This window comes from Mobula hypostoma, chromosome 2 (assembly GCF_963921235.1).
Source record: "Mobula hypostoma chromosome 2, sMobHyp1.1, whole genome shotgun sequence".
In the NCBI taxonomy this organism is placed as follows: Eukaryota; Metazoa; Chordata; class Chondrichthyes; order Myliobatiformes; family Myliobatidae; genus Mobula; species Mobula hypostoma.
Window position 1 is genome coordinate 22363345 of NC_086098.1, and position 20489 is coordinate 22383833.

General features: G+C 41.7%; 1 protein-coding gene across 1 annotated transcript in view; it reads right to left on the minus strand.

Annotated features, from left to right (window-relative positions):
• LOC134338322 (triadin-like) overlaps nucleotides 1-20489 on the minus strand; it is a 426556-nt gene that overhangs the window by 225186 nt on the left and 180881 nt on the right. Inside the window, exons 14-16 of the mRNA XM_063034074.1 lie at nucleotides 18818-18865; nucleotides 11295-11342; nucleotides 4216-4254 (exon numbers count right to left, since the gene is read on the minus strand). Coding sequence (XP_062890144.1) covers nucleotides 4216-4254; nucleotides 11295-11342; nucleotides 18818-18865 — 135 coding nt within the window. The remainder of the gene's footprint in view (nucleotides 1-4215; nucleotides 4255-11294; nucleotides 11343-18817; nucleotides 18866-20489) is intronic.

The following is a 20489-nucleotide window of genomic DNA, read 5'->3' on the forward strand; positions in this document are numbered from 1 at the left end:
ATAAATAAGGAGAACATGAGATACCACGATAAAGAGTCCTTAAAGTGAAATCATTGGGTGTGGGAACATCTCAATGGATGGGCAAGTGAGTGTAATTATCTCCTTTTGTTCAAGAACCTGATGGTTGTGGGGTTGCAACCGTTCTTGAACCTGGTGGTGTGAGTCCTGAGGCTCATGTACTTTCTATCTGATGGCAACAGCAAGAAAAGAGCATGGCCTGGGTGGTGAGGATCTTTGATGACGGATGCTGCTTTCCTACAGCAGCGTTTCATGTAGATGTGCTCAAAGGTTGGAAGGGGGTTTTACACGTGATGTACTGAGTCGAATCCATTTCCTTTTGTAGGATTTTCTGTTCAAAGGCTTTGGTGTTCCCATACCAGGTCGTGATGCAACCAATTTCTACCTTGGATCTTAAAATAGGCACCACAACACAACTAGCAGTGTTATTGTTGTTGACCAGAGACACATCCAAAATGCTAAACCAAAATGGCATTGGTTGTACTTCAACATACCATGTTGGCTGCTTTACAGTACCAGTGATCTGGATTCACTTCCTGCCACGGCCGTTAAGGACCCTGTACACTCTTCCCGTGACCATGTGGGTTTCTTCTGGGTGTTCCACTTTCCTCCCACATTCAAAATATGTACAAGTTGGTCAGTCAATTGGTATAATTTGGCAATGTGGGCTCATTGTGCCAATTACAGTACTACATTATGAGGAAAGTATTATTTTAACCCTGTAAGCAGAAACAGCAAGCTCCCACTTGCCAATTTATCAAACTGACAGTTCCATCACAATTAAGGAAATGAAGAACAGGACACTTCTTTTTCTTGAGCAAAATACATTTTCATATTAAGCAACAAGCTGTCACCTCTGACAGTTCTTTTGCAAGAAAAACGACTAGAAGTGGCAAACTGATATATTATTTTTAATACACAGTTTAGCTGAGGACAAACAAAAATAAATAAAAGGAATTCTCCAACTGTTATTCTTAGATACCATTTTTTCTCTTCGGTGCACTTTCAGACAACAATGAAGAATTAATTGATTCAATTGACATTATCTGATTGGTTCAAATAGACAATCTCCCTACCTAGTAGAAAGGAAACAACTTTGTGAAATACTGTCAAGAGACATTGTTTGAAAGGCTGATTGTCAGCTTATCAGGTACCTAAGCCCAGCACATACAACAAAAGGTAGCAGAGTGGAGCAGAGGTCAGTGTGATCACAGTGTCTCTGAGCCAGGATCAGTGAGCCGTTGTCTGTAAGATTTTTGTACATTCTGCCCATAACCAGATGGGTTTCCTCTGGGTGCTTTGGTTTCCTCCCACATTCCAAATACATGTCGGTTACATAGAACATAGAACATAGAAAATCTACATCACATTACAGGCCCTTCGGCCCACAATGTTGTGCTGACCATGTAACACTCTAGAAACTGCCTAGAATTTCCCTACCGCATAGCCCTCTATTTTTCTAAGCTCTATGTTCCTATCTAAGAGGCTCTCAGAAGACCCTATTGTATCCACCTCTACCATTGTCACTGGCAGTGCATTCCACACACCCTCCACTCTGTGGAAAACTTACTCCTGACATCCCCCTTGTATCTACTTCCAAGCACCTTAAAACTATGCCCCCTCATATTAGCCATTTTAGCACTGGGAAAAGGCCTTTGGCTATCCACACAATCAATGCCTCTCATCATCTTATACACCTCTATCAGGTCACCTCTCATCCTCCATCGCTCCAAGGAGAAAAAGCCAAGTTCACTCAACATATTCTCATAAGGCATGCTCTCCAATCCAGGCAACGTCCTTGTAAATCTCCTCTGCACTCTATAGTATCCACATCCTTCCTGTAGTGAGCTGACCAGGTTAGCATTGGTTCTGGGCATGCTACATTGACACCAGAAGCATGGTGACAATTGTGGGCCGCTCCAGCACGTCCTTGGACTGTGTTGGTCATTGATACAAATGACGCACTTCACTGTAGGTTTTGATATTTCAACATATATGTGACAAAACTAAATTTTCTGAATGCTTCCATTATGTCACTCTATTATGTACAGTCTTGTCCAGAAAGCATTTTATGAATCAATAACGTTTTGCAGAGAAGTTCTCTGGAGAATGCTACAAGTCTTTAAAAAATTAGAATGTCCAGCTGTAAGAAAGATTATATTTAAGATTTATTAATTTATGACATATTAAGGTCAGTATTTATTGCTCACCCAGATTTACCTTTGAGCAGATGGTAGTAGGCTCTAGTCTGTGTATCCTCATTGTGCTGTTAGATAACATGATCAACAATTAAAGACTTGGCTTGGAAGGAAATTGCAGCTGAGAATTGGAAGGTGCCATCATTTGAATGGTACGTCCTTCAGTCATGGCATGCAGTGGTAGGGGGAGTATGTGTCTGAAGTGATGCTAATCATGTATGCGCTTTGACAGGAACCCATCTAGCTTTGAGTGCTGTTGAAGCTATATTCATCCAATCGATTGGAAAGGCATCCTACCACACTCTTGTCTTAATCCTGTGGCTGGAAAGCCTTTGGGAGGCAAGTGTTGAGTTCACCACAGAATATTCAGCCTCTGACCTGGTTTTGTGGCATTTGCATGGATGATCCAGGGTATTGATAGTCAAGAAATTTGATGTTGGTAATTCATTGAATGTCTAGGTGAGCGGTATAGATGGAGATATACAAAATTATGAGGATTGTAGGGTAAATCGAGCAGACCTTTCCCACTCAGGTTGGGTGAGACTAGAACTAGAGGTCAGAGGTTAAGAAGGAAAAGTGCAATGTTTAAGGGGAACGTTTTCATTCAGAGGCTGGTGAGAGTGTGGAACGAGCCCACAATGAAAGTGATGGATGTGAGCCAGGATCGATTTCAACACTTAAGAGGAATAGGACATGGATGGGGGGGGTGGCGGTGTATGGTGTCAGGGTACACTTAGGGTCATTTTTAGGCATCTGTTAGTCTCATGAGACCATGGATTTTCACCTTAGGTTTCCAAGGCGCAGGCCTGGGCAAGGTTGTATGGAAGACCGGCAGTTGCACATGCTGCAAGTATCCCCTCTCTACACCACCAATGTTGTCCAAGGGAAGGGCATTAGGGATGATGCAGCTTGGCACCGGTGTCGTCGCAGAGGAATGTGTGGTTAAGTGCCTTGATCAAGGACACAACACGCTGCCTTAGCTAAGGCTCGAACTAGCGACCTTCAGATCACTAGGCCGACACCTTAACCACTTGGCCATGCACCAACACATAGGGTCATTAAAATGTGGAATATATTCAATGTTTTTATATGGGGTGAGTTACTGACGGCTGGCTTTAATGTTCTGTAGAATAATTTGAGCTGAATGTTTCTTCATCTTCTGCACTCAGCTTAGATCCACTGTCACTCGAGCGGAGAATAGATTTCAATCCTCCTTCTCCACTCATTAGTTGGTCAACCACTATTCACAACTTGGTATCCAGTGTTACAGAGATTGACTGATATCAGCATATTTTAGCAACACACATCAAAGTTGCTGGTGAATGCAGCAGGCCAGGCAGCATCTCTAGGAAGAGGTACAGTCGACGTTTCAGGCCGAGACCCTTCGTCGGGACTAACTGAAGGAAGAATGAGTAAGGGATTTGAAAGACTTTCAACACTCTTACTAACTCTTCCTTCAGTTAGTCCCGACGAAGGGTCCGGGCCTGAAACGTCGACTGTACCTCTTCCTAGAGATGCTGCCTGGCCTGCTGCTGCGTTCACCAGCAACTTTAATGTGTGTTGCTTGAATTTCCAGCATCTGCAGAATTCCTGTTGTCAGCATATCTTAGTTGCCTTTTGCTGTTTGGCACATGTGCAGTCACATGTTTGAACTTCACAAGGTTGAAACCTCGTTTGTTAGGATGTTTCATGTTGCTCCCAGCATGCTGTCACAATTATTCTTCAGAATGGGGTTAGTCACCAGACTTGATGGTGTAAGGGATATGTCTGGCCATGAGTTACAGGCAGTGCAGTGGCTGAAACTGGTTTAAGGAACCTTATTATAAACAAGGCTTTATTTAGATATTTGCTGCTGTTTAATATTTTTAAATAATTCTGATGAGATTAATGACTGCCAGCCACACTAGATATAAGATTATAGTTCTCAAATTATTGTTATACCGGTCTCTGTCATGTGACAACTTGCCAGATAATAGAATTAATTTTTCAAAAGCTTTACCTTTTTCAGAAGTGGTGGGTTCCTGTTTCTTTACTTTCCCTGTGAAAAGAAAATGAAATCTTAGTTTTTTTTTCCCTCCACTGTTGATGTACATCCTGAGAGTATTGACAGGGTTGCTGTGAAGTGATTGTTCCTTCTTGTGGGAGAGCCTAGAGCAAAGGCTCACTGATTAAAAATAAGGCATCACACATACAAGAATAGAGTTCTGTTTTTTCTCAGAATGTTGCAGAAAAAAGTCTTTGAATATTTTAAAGACAGAGATAGATAAATCCAGTACCCAGGCAGCACCCATCATTAAACACCCCCATCATCCAGGATATACCCTCTTCTCATTGGTACAGGAGCCTGAAGGCACATACTCAATGATTCAGGAATAGCTTCTTCCCCTCTGTCATCTTATTTCTGAGTGGACATTGAATCCATGAACACTACTTCAATGTCATGTTTTTTAAATCTTTTTTTCACTACGTATTAAAAATAACTCTTAATAAGTATAAATATATTTATATTTATTAATGTAATTTAGTTTTTATAATTATGTATTGTAATGCACTACTGCCAACAAATTTCATGACAAATGCCAGTGATATTAAACCTGATCCTGATCCTAAGTACTTGGTATGCAGTAGGGTAGCCTTAAATATGGAGCCAGAGTTACAAATAGATCAATCTTGAACTTATTTTTTGAAGAACAGCCTTGAGGGACTAAGTGACCTATACCTGCTCCCAGATTGTATGTGTATACAGAATGTCATAGGTTATTGAATCACAGACGCAGTAAGGTTAGGCAACGACACTACTGTTATCCTCAACACTGGTGCCCCACAAGGCTGGGTCCTCAGCCCCCTGACTCTGCGGCTACGTTCTGCTACAACTCCATCTCCATTTTTGCAGATGAAATCACCGTAGTGAGTTGAATCCCAGACAATGATTCAAGTACAGGAAAGAGACAGAGACCCTCCTGACATGGTGTCATGACAACAACTTTTCCCTAATCCAAAGAATTGGCCATTTACTTCAGGAAATAGGATGGTGCACACATTCTTGTTGACAGCAACGATGTAAACAAGCTTATTGAGACATAGTTTCCAGGAGAAAACATCACCAGTAACATCTCCTGGTCCAACTACATTGATGCCATGTCCAACAGAGTGAACCAGAGCTTCTCGTTCCCGGAAGGATTAAGAAACTTGACATGTCCCTGTTGATCCTCACTAACTTTTATTGATGCACTATAGAGACAATCCTGTCTGGATGCATCACAGCTTGGTATGGCAAACACAAGAAACTTCAGGGAATGGTGGGCACATCTCAACACATCACAGAAAATACACTTCTTACTGCCTCAATAAAGAGGTCAGCACCTAAAAAAAAATCCCCTTGGAACATTCACTCTTCTCCCCCTGCAAAAGCCTGAGAGCGCATTCTGCCAGATACTATTTCAGAGTTATAAGACTATTGAACAGACCTTTTGTACGACAAGACAGACTCTTGACTGCACAATCTACTTCATCATGACCTCGCATCTCAATGTCTGCCTGTACTGCAGTATCTCTGTAGCTGTACCCTTTTAGTCTGCACTCTGTTGTTCTAACTTGATATACTGATGTAATGAAATGATCTGTATGGGTGACTTTCAAAACAATGTCTTTTACTGCAGCTCGGTACAAATGATTAACTAATTTACATGCCTTTCAGCTCACCATGACCACATCCACACCAATCATTCTACTTATCCAAAAGCTTTTGTATTTTTCCCAAAAGCTGCCTTCTGGAATGTGCTTACAGCCACTAAAACAAAAATGTTGCACTATCTTGAAAGTTTCTTCCCCAGGCAGTTAGTCTGATCTACCACTCTAGTTAGCACCCCACCTCCTTCTACCTATTGCCCCTCTCACTGCACTATTCTTTAAACCACTTATTATAATATTGTTTACATTGTAGATCATCCTGGTATTTATGTATTTATGCACATTTTATTCCACATCTGTATTTTAACCCGTAACTTTACTTTTTAATCACAAACAAGAGAAAATCTGCAGATGCTGGAAATCCGGGCAACACACACAAAATGCTGGAGGATCTCAGCAGGCCAGGCGGCATCTGGGAAAAGACTACCGTCGATGTTTCAGGCCGAAACCCTTCGGCAGGTCTTTTTATATACTTTTTATATAATTCTTTATTTTTATATTTGTTGAATGTTTTTTTTTGCAGTTGCATGTTGCAGCAACATACCACAGCAAAGTCCTAATATGCGTAAATGTATATGGTAATTAAAACTGAGCCTTGATTCTTGATCTATACCCGTCCCATTTACCCTCACATGGTTCGTATGTTTGTACCTTGGCACACAGATACACAAAATTCAATCTTAATAAAGCAGAAAAAGCAACAAGAGATTCAGCGGATGCTGGAAATCTAGATCAACACTCTCAAATGCTGGAGGAACTCTGCAAGTCAGGCAGCAGCTATGGAGATGAATAAAGAGTTGAGACCTTTATTCGGGACTGGAAAGGAAGGGGAAAGACACCAGAGTAAAAGGGTAGAGGGAGGGGAAGAAGGACTAGTTAGAAGGTTATAGGTGAAGCCAGGTGAGTGGGAAAAGTGAAGGAATCTGACAGGAGAAGGGAGTGGATCATGGGAGAAAGGAAAAAGAGTGGCACAAGAGGGAGCTGACAGGCAGGCAAGGAGAAGAGGCAAGAGGCCAGAGGAGGGAAAAGAAGAAGAGAGAAGGGTGATGGAACATTTTTTGCCAGAAGGAGGAATCGATGTTCATGCCATCAGGCTGGGAGCTACCCAGACGGGTGACGAGGTGCCATTCCTCCAGCCTGATTGCAGCTCCACCGCCGCAAGAGAGGAGACCATGGACTGATACATCAGAACAGGAATGGGGATGGGAATTAAAATGGTCTTCCACAAGGAAATTCCACTTTTGGCAGATGGAGCAGAAGTGCTCAACAAAGTGGTCTCCCAATTTACATCAGGTCTCACCCGTTATAGAGAAGGCCACTGGATACAATAGACAAACCCAAGAAATTTGCAGGTGAAATGTTACTTCACCTCAAAAAGCCCCATGAAGTTCTGAATAGAGGTAAGGGATGAGGTAAATGAGCAAGTGCAGTATTTCTGTTGCTTGCAAGAATAAGTGCCAGGAGGGAGGAATAGACAGGGAAGTCACAGAGGGAGTGATCTCTGTGGAAGCAGACAGCGGGGGCAGGTAAAGATGGGTCTGATGGTCGGATCCCGCTGAAGATAGCGGAAGCTGTGGAGAAGAATGTGCTGGTTGTAAAGACTCATGGGGTGGTAGGCGAGGACAAGAAGAACTCCATCAGTTTTAAGGCAGCAGGAAAATGGTGTGAGCGTGGATGTCTGGGAAATGGAGGAGATGCGGGTGAGGCAGCATCAATGGTGAAGGAAGAGAAACCCTTTTCTTTGAAAAAAGAGGACGCTTCTGATGTTCTGGACTAGAAAGCCTCATCCTGGGAACAGATGTAATGGAGACAAAGGAACTGAGAAAAGGGAATAGCAATTTTTACAGGAGACAGGATGGGAGAGGTATAATCAAGATAACCATGGGAATCAGTCGGTTTATAAAATAAATTGGACAGTTTACCAACAGAGATGGAGTCAAAGTGATTGAGAAAGGGAAGAGAGGTGTCAGAAATGGACCAAGTGAATTTAAGGGCAGGGTGGAAGTTGGAGGCAAAGGTGATGAAATTGACAAACTCCGCATGAGTACGCGAAGCAGTACCAATGTAGTCATTATGGCAGTGTCTAACAGGGCCATTGTCCGATATTATTACAGGAGTTATTTCAGTCTCCCATTGCAAATCCATCAAAGTGCTATTACCAAAAGCTTCTCTGTCATTCTGCAGAAGAAAATTTGGGAGAATTATTTTCGAAATGGACTGGAAAACAGGCTCAAGAGAATAAATACTTGATCTTGTCCCCATTTCAATCATTCACAGATATTCTACACTATGATTCTCCATTTAAAAATAAATGTGATGATTTATCTATTAAAGCTTAAGATTTGTCTTAACAGGAATATCCACAGTTTTTCCCTTTCCTCATCTAATGTATGAACTCAAATGTATACAGTTTCACAGGCACCAACCTGTATTTTAAATATATAGCCATGCTTACTCTGGGAGCCAAGGTGATAATTGTGAGTAAACCATTAACTATAGGTAGCACAATAACCAGTGCAGCAGTGCCCTTGCTAATACCCACCTAAACACTTTGCAATAGTCATAGTCATACTTTATTGATCCCAGGGGAAATTGGTTAGACACAACACACTGCCTTGACCAAGACTCGAACCTACGACCTTCAGATCATGAGCCCAATGCCTTAACCACTTAGCCACGTGCTACACAATGAGCGATGAATGTCAGGAAAGTTATTACATTGTCCATTATATCTGGAGTGTTTAAATGTGATGGAAAATGTTCACCATTAGCAATGCTCATATGTAGTTCCTTAATCCAGAGATATTTTGTTGTGCTGCTTTGTACTTTCACTTAAATAGTAACAACATCGAAGAAAGGTACAATGCATTTTTTTTTCTGAAAATCCCTACTTGGATTATTGAAGATAAAATTAAAACCAAATTAAAGCTCTACCAATGACTTTATCTCTTGGTTGCTTCAACTACAAATGCCTTTAATCTTTGGTTTTAAGTTGAACAGAACTGCAATGAACCTCCAAATAGAATCATCCCTTATTTCCTGTATTCAGCCATTTTTGGAAATTACATAGAGTGAGTTACTGAAGATTTCAGTGTTCTGTTGTGAAAATTGGCCTGAATGTCTCAGCTTCATCTTTTGCACTCATCCTAGATCCACCATCACTCTAGAGGAGAACATGTTTCAATCCTCTTCCCCTCATTTATTGGTCAATCAACAATCACCTACAGGGCCTCTGCCCCTTCCATCTACAGTCCTGACGAAGGGTTCCAGCCTGAAACATAGAAACATAGAAAATAGGTGCAGGAGTAGGCCATTCGGCCCTTTGAGCCTGCACCGCTATTTATTATGATCATGGCTGATCATCCAACTCAGAACCCTGCACCAGCCTTCCCTCCATACCCCCTGATCCCCGTAGCCACAAGGGCAATATCTAACTCCCTCTTAAATATAGCCAATGAACTGGCCTCAACTGTTTCCTGTGGCAGAGAATTCCACAGATTCACCACTCTCTGTGTGAAGAAGTTTTTCCTAATCTCGGTCCTAAAACACTTCCCCTTTATCCTCAAACTGTGACCCCTCATTCTGGACTTCCCCAACATCGGGAACAATCTTCCTGCATCTAGCCTGTCCAATCCCTTTAGGATTTTATACGTTTCAATCAGATCCCCCTCAATCTTCTAAATTCCAACGAGTACAAGCCTAGTTCATCCAGTCTTTCTTCATATGAAAGTCCTGCCATCCCAGGAATCAATCTGGTGAACCTTCTTTGTATTCCCTCGATGGCAAGAATGTCTTTCCTCAGATTAGGGGACCAAAACTGCACACAATACTCCAGGTGTGGTCTCACCAAGGCCTTGTACAACTGCAGTAGTACCTCCCTGCTCCTGTACTCGAATCCTCTTGCTATAAATGCCAGCATACCATTCGCCTTTTTCACTGCCTGCTGTACCTGCATGCCCACTTTCAATGACTGGTGTATAATGACACCCAGGTCTCATTGCACCTCCCCTTTTCCTAATCGGCCACCATTCAAATAATCTGTTTTCCTATTTTTGCCACCAAAGTGGATAACTTCACATTTATCCACATTAAATTGCATCTGCCATGAATTTGCCCACTCACCCAACCTATCCAAGTCACCCTGCATCCTCTTAGCATCCTCCTCACAGCTAACACTGCCGCCCAGCTTCGTGTCATCTGCAAACTTGGAGATGCTGCATTTAATTCCCTCATCCAAGTCATTAATATATATTGTAAACAACTGGGATCCCAGCACTGAGCTTTGCGGTACCCCACTAGTCACTGCCTGCCATTCTGAAAAGGTCCCGTTTATTCCCACTCTTTGCTTCCTGTCTGCTAACCAATTCTCTATCCACATCAATACCTTACCCCCAATACCGTGTGCTTTAAGTTTGCACACTAATCTCCTGTGTGGGACCTTGTCAAAAGCCTTTTGAAAATCCAAATATACCACATCCACTGGTTCTCCCCTATCCACTCTACTAGTTACATCCTCAAAAAATTCTGTGAGGTTCGTCAGACATGATTTTCCTTTCACAAATCCATGCTGACTTTGTCCGATGATTTCACTGCTTTCCAAATGTGCTGTTATCACATCTTTGATAACTGACTCCAGCAGTTTCCCCACCACCGACGTTAGGCTAACCGGACTATAATTCCCTGGTTTCTCTCTCCTTCCTTTTTTAAAAAGTGGGGTTACATTAGCCACTCTCCAATCCTCAGGAACTAGTCCAGAATCTAACGAGTTTTGAAAAATTATCACTAATGCATCCACTATTTCTTGGGCTACTTCCTTACGTCGACCGATCTTTTCCACGAATGCTGCCCGACCTGCTGAGTTCCTCCAGCATGTTGTGAGTGTTGCTTTGACCCCAGTATCTGCAGATTATTTTGTGTTTTCAACTTGGTATCTAGGGTTCCAGTGATTCATTGGTATCAGTATCTCTTAGTTACACTTTTAGCTTCATTAATAACAGTATTCCTTATTTATGCCTTAGACACACTGCTTTTGCTTTTTAGTACATGTGTAGTCCTATATTTAATCTTCACGAGGCTGAAACTTCACTTTTTAGGATGTTTCATCCTGCTCCCAGCATGTTATCTTAATTTTCATCAAACTAGCTTGAGGGTAAGAGAGAAGTAAGGGAAATGCCAAGCCAAGAGTTACAGACAGTGGCTGAAATGAGTTTTACTAAGATATTTTCTGCGGCTTAGATTTCCAGCCAACGTTTAATAAAACAGTTCTGATGGGATTAATAGCTTTACCAGTGACACTAGTTATAAGATTATAGCTTTCAAATTATTTTTTATTTCTCTCTGCCATGCAGCAACTTGCCCATAATAGAATTAAATCTCCAAATGCTTTACCCTTTTCAACAGAGGCAGCAGTGGTGGGTTTCTGTTTCTTTACTTTCTCTGTAAAAAGAAAATGGCAACTTAGTATTTTTCCCCCCACTCGTGATGTACATCCTGACAATATTGACAAAGACCATTCATATTGCGGGAAAATCTAGAGCAAAGGATCACTGTCTAAAAATAAGGCATCACACATGCAGTAACAGAGTTCTAGCATTCATTTTTTCTTGAAGAAAATTATAGAACAATGTCTTTAAATTTTAATATTTTTAAGACAGGGATAGTAAAAACTTGGCAAGCCGTAGGGTAAACTTAAATAATGAGTTAAAGTTACAAGCAGATCAACCTTGATCTTACTAATTTGAAGAAGAGGCTTAAGGAACTGAGGGACCTAAATGTGCTCCTATTTTGAATGTGTAGATGTCATAAGTTGTTGAATCACAAAAAGAGTAAGGGTAGACAGCAACACCTCTGCCATGATTATCCTCAGCAACTGCCCTACAAGGCCGTGTTCTCATCCCCCTATACACTCACGACTGTGCAGCTGGATTCTGCTCCAGCTCCATCCACAAATTTGAAGATGAGACCACCCCGATGGTTCGAATCTGAAAATAATGATTCAAGTACAGGAAAGAGATGGAGAATCTTGTAACTTGGTGCCGTGGTAAACAACCTCTCCCTAAATGCCTGTGAAACTAAAGTGTTGGTCATTAACATCAGGAAATGTGTGGTAGACATGTTCTTGTTTATATCAGTGAAGTGAGATGGTTGTGAGCTAGATTCTACCAATAGCAATAGCACCAATAGTGTCTTGGTCCAAGCATGCAGATACTAAGGCCATGAATGTGCAGCAGAGCTTTTACTAATCCAGGGGAATAAAGACGTTTGCCATGCCCCTGTTGATCCTCACCAATGCACAAAATTCAACCTTAATAAAGCGGGAAAGAAAATAACATGGGAACTATCTAATTTTATTGTACGAGTCATTTCAGTCTTCTGTTCTGACTCCATCAAAATGCTATCAATAAATATTTCTCTCATTTTGCAGAAGGAATTTTGGAAACATAGTTGTCTAATTAAATTGGGGGAAGAGGCTCAAGAGGCAGAATACTTCATCTTGTCCCTATTTCAATAATTTTCTGATATTATACACCACGGTTATCCATTTAAAAATATGCGTGATGATATTTGTTCATACACACTCAGTGTCCACTTTATTAGGTACCTGCTGTAGCTAATAAAGAGGCCAGTGACTGTATGTTTGTGGTCTTCTGCTGTTGTAGCCCAGCCACTTCAAGGTTTGACGTATTGTGCATAGAGAGAGGTTCTTCTGCACACCACTGCTTTAACATATGGTTACTTGAGCTCCTGTCTCTGCCTGTCACCTTGAAACAGGTAGGCCATTCTCCTCTGAATTCTCATTAACAAGGTATTTTTGCCCACAAAACTGCCACTCACTGCATTTTTTTTTACAGTTTTTACACCATTCTTTGTCATCGTCGTCGTCGTGACTATCCCTCGAGGTCGAGGATGATGGTCTTCATTCTGAAGAAGTGGCCCACAGAGTGAAGATGCCTGTGTGTGTATGTGTTTAACGTGTACTTGATGTTACACTCCAAGAAGCACACGATACTTCACAAATCAACCAACTGATTCCAATGGCATGGAAACCACGACGATTGGAGCTGATGGATTTGTTGCAGCCTTCGTCCGCCTTCACAGCCGTTGAGTTCGAAGTAGCTACGTCTGCCTGTTCCATCATTGAGGTCATTCTCTGTAAACACTAGTGGATGATGTGTGTGAAGATCCCAGAAGATCAGCAGCTTCTGAGATACTCAAACCACTCCATCTGTCACCAACAATCATTCCATGGTCAAAGTCACTTAGGTGATATTTCTGTCCAATTCTGATGTTTGGTCTGAACAACAATTGAATTTCTTAATATGTCTGCATGCTTTATGAATTGATTTGCTGTCACATGTTAGACTACTTTTGGCGGGAGGAGAAGATGGCAGAAGATGAAGATGGATATTGTATCCGTTAAATAGGGGCATTGGACAATTCTGATTTGAAGGAGAATGGACGTGAAAGCACAGAGGAACGTCTGGAGAAATTTCTGAAATGCCCGTTCGCTGCTGTCGTTACTGTGTGGTCGGGAATCTTTCGGAGGGTAGGCCTCAAAATCCCCGGCCTTGCCTGCTTTTGGCGACCGAGAAGGAGGTTGAATCGTTCGGACAGAGATGGCGCTCAGTACTCGGTGTCAAGAGCTGATCAGAGCTCGAAGTTTTCAGACAACTCAGAGTCGGATTGTGGTCGGCATGGCAGGGAGAGTTTTTCTTCCTTCTCCCGTCTGTGTGAGATGTGGGACATTTGAGAAACTTTGAACTTTACTCTGCTCATGGACTTCTTCATCAAGTTATGGTATTGTTGCACTGTTGTAACTATATGTTATAATTATGTGGTTTTATCAGTTTTTTCAGTCTTGGTTTGTCCTGTGTTTTGTGATATCACACCAGAGGAAACATTGTATCATTTCTTAATGCATGTATTACTAAATGACAATAAAAGAGGACTACGTGTCTTCATAATCATCATACAGTTGGGGGTGGGGAGTGACCTACCAGGGAGAAGCTGCAGTGACTACTCTGTGGCACCGAGATTGGCTCTGTAGTTCAGAAGGGAAAGAGGGAGAAGAGGAGGGAAGCATTGATCGGGGATTAGTGAAGGAACAGATAGGAGATTCTGTGGAATCACAAACAGGAGAAAATCTGCAGATGTTGGAAAACCAAGAGCTCCATCCCTCCCCCTCCTGTCTTCTCCTATCATCTCGGATCTCCCCCTCCCCCTCCACTTTCAAATCTCTTACTATCTCTTCTTTTAGTTAGTCCTGACGAAGGGTCTCGGCCCGAAACGTCGACTGTACCTCTTCCTATAGATGCTGCCTGGCCTGCTGCGTTCACCAGCATTTTTTATGTGTGTTTCTTGAATTTCCAGCATCTGCAGATTTCCTCGTGTTTGCGAATAGATGAAAGGTCTTGGTCCGAAACAGTTACTGTTTACTCTTTTCCATAGATGCTGGCTGGCCTAGAAGACGTGTGTGAAAATCCCAGGAGATAAGTGCTACCTGGCCTGCTGAGTTCCTCCAGCAGTTTGTGTGTATTACTAGGAGATTCTGTGGAGGTGACAAAGATACCCAGATGGTACCTTGTCTTCCAGGGGCCAGGATTAGGGCAAGAATTAAGAGAAGATATTAGACCAAAAATTTGTGGAAAGTTAGAGGATTGAGAAGCTTTTAAAAACCAACAGAAGGCAACTAAAAAGTCATTACAATTGAAAAGATAGAATACTAAAGTAAGCTATCCAATAATATTAAAGAGGATACCAAAAGTTTCTGCAGAAACATAATGTGTGAAAGAGAGGTGAGAGTGGATATCGGACTGCTGGAAAACAACACTGGTGTGATAGTAATGGGGCACAAGGAAATGACAGATGAACTGAATAAGTATTTTGCATCAGACTTCACAGTAGGAGACACTAACAGTATGCAAAAACATTGACAGCATCAGGGATCAGAGGAGTGTGAAGTTGCCATTACTACAGAGGAGGTTCTTGGGGAAACTGAAAGGTCTGAATGTAGATAAGTCACCTGGACCAAATGGTGTACACCTTAGTGTTTGGAAACAAGTGTCTGAAGAGATTGTGGCATTAGTAATGATCTTTCAAGAATCACTAGATTTTGGAATGGTTCCGGAAGATTCTTAAGTGGGATGGTGAACAGCCAGAGTTCGTGGTCACATAGGTACCAAAGATGTTGGTAGGATGAGCAATGGGGTTCTGCATAGGGAGTTCAGGGAGTTAGTTGCTAAGCTAAAAGGCAAAACCTTCAGGATGGTGATCTCAGGACTGCCACATGTGCCACATGCTAATGGGGCCAGAACTAGGAAGATTATACAGTTTAGCATGTGGCTAATGAGTTGGTGTAGGAGGGAGGACATAAGAATTTTGGATCATTGGGTTTTCTTCCAGGGAAGGTAGGACTTGTACAGAAGAGACAGATTGCACCTGAAATGGAGGGGGACTAATATCCTAGCGGGAAAGTGTGCTAATGCTGGACAATGGGGTTTAAACTAGAGTGTGAGTGGGGGTGGGAACCAGAGCGCCTGAACATTTAGTGGAGTGGTTGTGGAGACAGATATTGATAAGTTCTCAGACATAAATCAGGAATCAAAAGGTTGAGCACGGTGCTACTAAGGTCCTGAGCTGAAAATTGGATTAGACTTTGGCTTTGTGGGAGAATCCAGAGAGTGGTAGTAGATGGTTGCCTCTCTGACTGGAGGCCTGTGATGCATGGAATGCGGCAGGGATCACTGCTGGGTCCTTTGTTGTTTGTCATCTATATCAATGATCAGGATGGTAATGCAGTTAACTGGATCAGCAAATTTGAAAATGACACTAAGATTGGGGGTGTAGTGGACAGCAAGGAAGCCTATCTTGCAGAGGGATTTGTATCAGCTGGAAAAAAGGACTGAAAAGATCAGGTGGAATTTAATACAGGTAAGTAAGAGGCTTTGCGCTTTGGTAGGAAGAACTAAGGTAGGCCTTACACGGTGAACGGTAGGGCACTGAGGAGTGTGGTAGAAGAAAGGGATTTGGGAACACAGGTACATAATTCGTTGAAAGTGGCGTCACAGCGAGGTGGGGTCGTAAAGAAGGCTTTTGGCACATTGGCCTTCATAAATCGATGTATTGAATACAGAAGGTGGGATGTTATGTTGAAGTTTTATAACTTGGATTTAATTTAGAGTTTTGTGTGCAATTTTGGTCACCTATCTTCAGGAAAGAAGTAAACAAGGCTGAAAGAGTATGAGGGATGTTTAATAGCTCTGGGCCTATAGAAGAATGAGGGTAGATTTCATTGAAGCATATTGAATATTGAAATTTCTGGATAGAGTGGATGTAGGGAGGATGTTTCCTACAGTGGGTGAGGCTAGGGCCAGAGGGCACAGCCTCAGACAATTAATGTCCATTTAGAACAGAGATGAGGAGGAGTGAATCTGTGGAATTCATTGCTACTGGTGGCTGTGGTGGCCAGGTCATTGAGTATATTTAGACCATAAGGTAAAAGATATAAGTGCAGAATTAGGCATTTAGATTAGATTAGATTATGAGGACACTCAGTCCTTGTTTATTGTCATTTAGAAATGCACGCATTAAAAAATGATACAATGTTCCTCCAGAATGATATCATAAGAAATACAGGACAAACCAAGACTAAAACTTACAAAACCACATAATTATAACATGTACAAATGTACTTACAACAGTGCAAAGCAATACCATAATTTGATAAAGAGCAGAAAACAGTCAAAAAAAGTTTCAATAGCCTCATCATCTCACGCAGGCGGCAGAAGGGAGAAACTCTCCCTGCCATGAACCTCCAAGCACCGCAAACTTGCCGATGCAGCACCATTGGAAACACCTGACTGCTGCAGACTCTGAGTCCGTCCGAAAACTTCGAGCCTCCGACCAGCCCCTCCAACACAGCCTCTCCGAGCACCACTCTCTGCCGAGCGCTTTGACCCCACCCCGGCTGCTGAGCAACAAGCAAAGCCAAGGAGTCAGGGCCTTCCCCTCCAGAGATTCTGGACCACACAGTAGCAGCAGCAGCGAAGCAGGTGTTTCAGAAGTTTCACCAGATGTTCCTCCGTGTTCTCACATCCGTCTCCATCGAATCAAGATTGTGCACGGCACCCTAATTGACAAATAACAGACATCACCACCAGAGTGGCCGCTGCGAGCTGCATTGCGCCGCCATCTTCTCCTCCATTTGACACATTATGCAGAGCTCATTAGGTTCTTAATTAGTCAGGATGTCATGGTTATGGGGAGAAGGCAGGAGAATGAGGTTGAGAGGGATAGTAAATCACCCAAGATGGAACAGCGGAGCAGGCTCATTGGGCCAAATGGCCTAGTAGTACTTCTATGTCTTATGGTCTTGTTAGATATTTGCATTAACAATCAGTTGTACAGCTGTAACTAATAAAGTGATAACTGAGTGTATATGTTAAAGTTTAATGTTCGTCTTAAGAATGTCCTCAGTTTTTCCTTTTCCTCGCACATAGGTAGGAACTGATGTTGTATATAGTTTCACAGGCACAAACTGTCCGGAAATGGCAAAGCTGACATGATGTGCCAAATGTCCCAATTCTGTACCTATATCCAATGATCCAATGGTTTTAAGTATACAGCACATTTACTGTGGGAGCCAAGGTGATAATTTCAAGTCATTAACAATGGGTAGCACAAAAAGCAGTACGATACCCACCTGTACACTTTGTGATGAGTGATCAATGTCAGCATATTGTCTAGGGTGTGTTTGAATTTAGTAGAAAATGTTTACCTTTAGCAATGTTAATATGGCTCCACAATCCAGAGGTATTTTGAAGTACTGCTTTGTGCTTTCACTTAATTAGTAACAACATTGATGAAAGGTAGAATTCCTTTTTTCAGAAAATCCTCACTTAAATTATTGAAGATAAAAATTAAAAACCAAAACCAAATTAAAGCTCTACCAATTATCTCAATCCATGTTGCTTCAACTACAAATGCCTTTAATCTTTGGTCTTAAGTGGAACAGAACTCCAGTGAACTTCCGATTAGAATTATCCCTTATTTCTTGTATTCAGCCATTTTTGGAAATTGCGTGGAGTGAGTTATTGAAGACTTCAGTGCTCTGCGTGAAAATTGACCTGAAGTCTTAGCTTCATCTTCTGCACTCATCCTAGATCCACCATCACTCTAGAGGAGAATATGTTTCAATCCTCTTCCTCTCATTAGTTGGATAATCTCCATTCGCGACTTGGTATCCGGGATCCAGTGACACACTGATATCAGCATCTCTTAGGCCTGCCTTTGGACTCACTGCTTTTGTTGTTTAGCATATGTGTTTCCCCAGAGTTAAGCTTTAGTAGGCCCAAAACCTCACTTTTTAGCAGGTTTTATGTTGCTCCCAGCATGCTATTTAATTATTCATCAAACAAGTTTAGTCATAGGACTTGATGGTAACATACCAATAATTCGAAAGCAATCACCTCTTATCTAGTGTGGCTGGCTAAGCCATTAATTCCATCAGGACTGTTTTGGTAAATGTTAGTGAAAAATCGAAATAGCACCCTTGCACTCACCACTGTCCGTGTAAAGAACTTACCTCTGACATCTCCCTTATATTTTCCTCCAATCACCTTAAAATTATGCCCCCTTGTATTAGCCATTTCCACCCTGGGAAAAAGGTCTCTGCCTCTTCACTCTATCTATACCTCTTTTCATTTTGCACCTGTCAATATACTTTATATAACTTTTATTTCAGTATTTTCTGCCGTTTAGATTTTTCACTAACATTTACAAAAACATCTGTGATGGAATTAATGACTCTGCCAGCCACACTAGATAGAAGACTACCGCTTTCAAATATTGTTATACCAGTGTTTCCATGTGACAACTTTCAGATAACAGAACTAAATCTTCAAACACTTTACCTTTTTCAGCAGGCGTAGCAGTTACGTGTTTCTGTTTCTTTACTTTCCCTGTGAAAAGAAAATTACACCTTAGCTTTTTTTTCTCCACTGTTGATGTAACCTGAGAGTATTGACAAGGTTAATGTTGAGGAAATGTTCCTTCTTACCAGAGAATCTACAGCAAAAGGTCACTGATTAAAAATATGGCATCATACAGTATGTACAGTAGCAGATCTGGCATTTTTACTCTCAGAAGGCTACAAAAGCAATTTTGGAATATTTTTAAGGCAGAGCATCCCACCTCTCCCGTAAGTCATAGTCATACTTTATTGATCCCGAGGGAAATTGGTTTTCGTTACAGTTGCAGTTCCAGGAGTCTCCCACATATTGATAGCGGCTCCCTGATGCCCGCAAATTATATACAATATCGCGGAAACCGATTCTTTTTTAGAGCGAGCGAGAGAGAGAGCATGGGAGCGAGAGAGAGAGAGAGCAAGAGAGAGCGCAAAGAGAGTGAGAGAGTGTGCGAGAGAGCGCGAGAGAGCGAGATAAAGGGAGCAAGAGAGAGCATGAGAAAGAGAGCAAGAGGAAGAGAGCAAGAGAGAGAGAGTGAGAGAGAGAGAGAGAGAGAGAGAGAGAGAGAGAGAGAGAGAGCACTACAGTAGAGTGTTCCAAAGAAAGAAAATATAAAATGTAATTCACCCCAGACAACACTAAACTGTACACCTGCCTAATAGGGGTCAAAGATAATGACAGTGTTGTTCGCTGCACTGTTTGCAACAGTGACTTTTCTATTGCTCAAATGACTGTAAAAGACATGTTGAAGTGAGTTTAACAGGTGTCATTCATTCATTAGCATAGCTAACGTTATTTAAACTAGCTGGCTAGCTGCTAAGGAACTACTCTATTGCAGACATCCCACCTCTCCCGGAAGTTCCGGGAGTCTCCCGCAAATTGATGATGCTACCTCCCTGAAATGAGTTTTTGCAGGGTGGGATGTCTGAATATGGGAAGCAATAGGGTAGACTTGAATAAGGAGTCGAATTTGCAAATAGACCAACCTTGATCTTATTTCTTTGAAGAACAGACATGAGGGACTGAGTGACCTACACCTTCTCCTAGTTTGTATGTGTAAATGTCATAGGTTATGGCCTCACTGAAATAGTAAGGATTGCTTATCCTCAACAATGGTGCCCCACAATATATTTTTTCAGAAATGTTCCACTTGGATTGATGAACAAATTAAAACTCTACCAATTATCTCATCTCTGAGTTGCCTTTAATCTTTGGTCTTAAGTGGAACAGAACTGCAATGAACCTCTCATTAGAATTATCCCTTATTTGGTCAAGCGGCAGCTGCAACTTCAGTATGTGATGGCTTTAATTTATGTTATAAAATTGGATTGCAGTCCTTCTGATCTTTCGCAGATGTATGGAGATGAAACTTTTTTTTACTGAATACTGATTTTAACTCTGCTGTGATTTAGAGATGACTTGGGAACTATAATAATAATGCAAAGTGGTTTCAGTTAAGGGTTTGATAAAAAATATTTTGGCAAAGATATTCAAAGTTCAAAGTAAAATTATTATCAAAGTACATACACAGTGGCATGCGAAAGTTTGGGCACCCCCGGTCAAAATTTCTGTTACTGTGAATAGCTAAGTGTGTAAAAGATGACCTGATTTCCAAAAG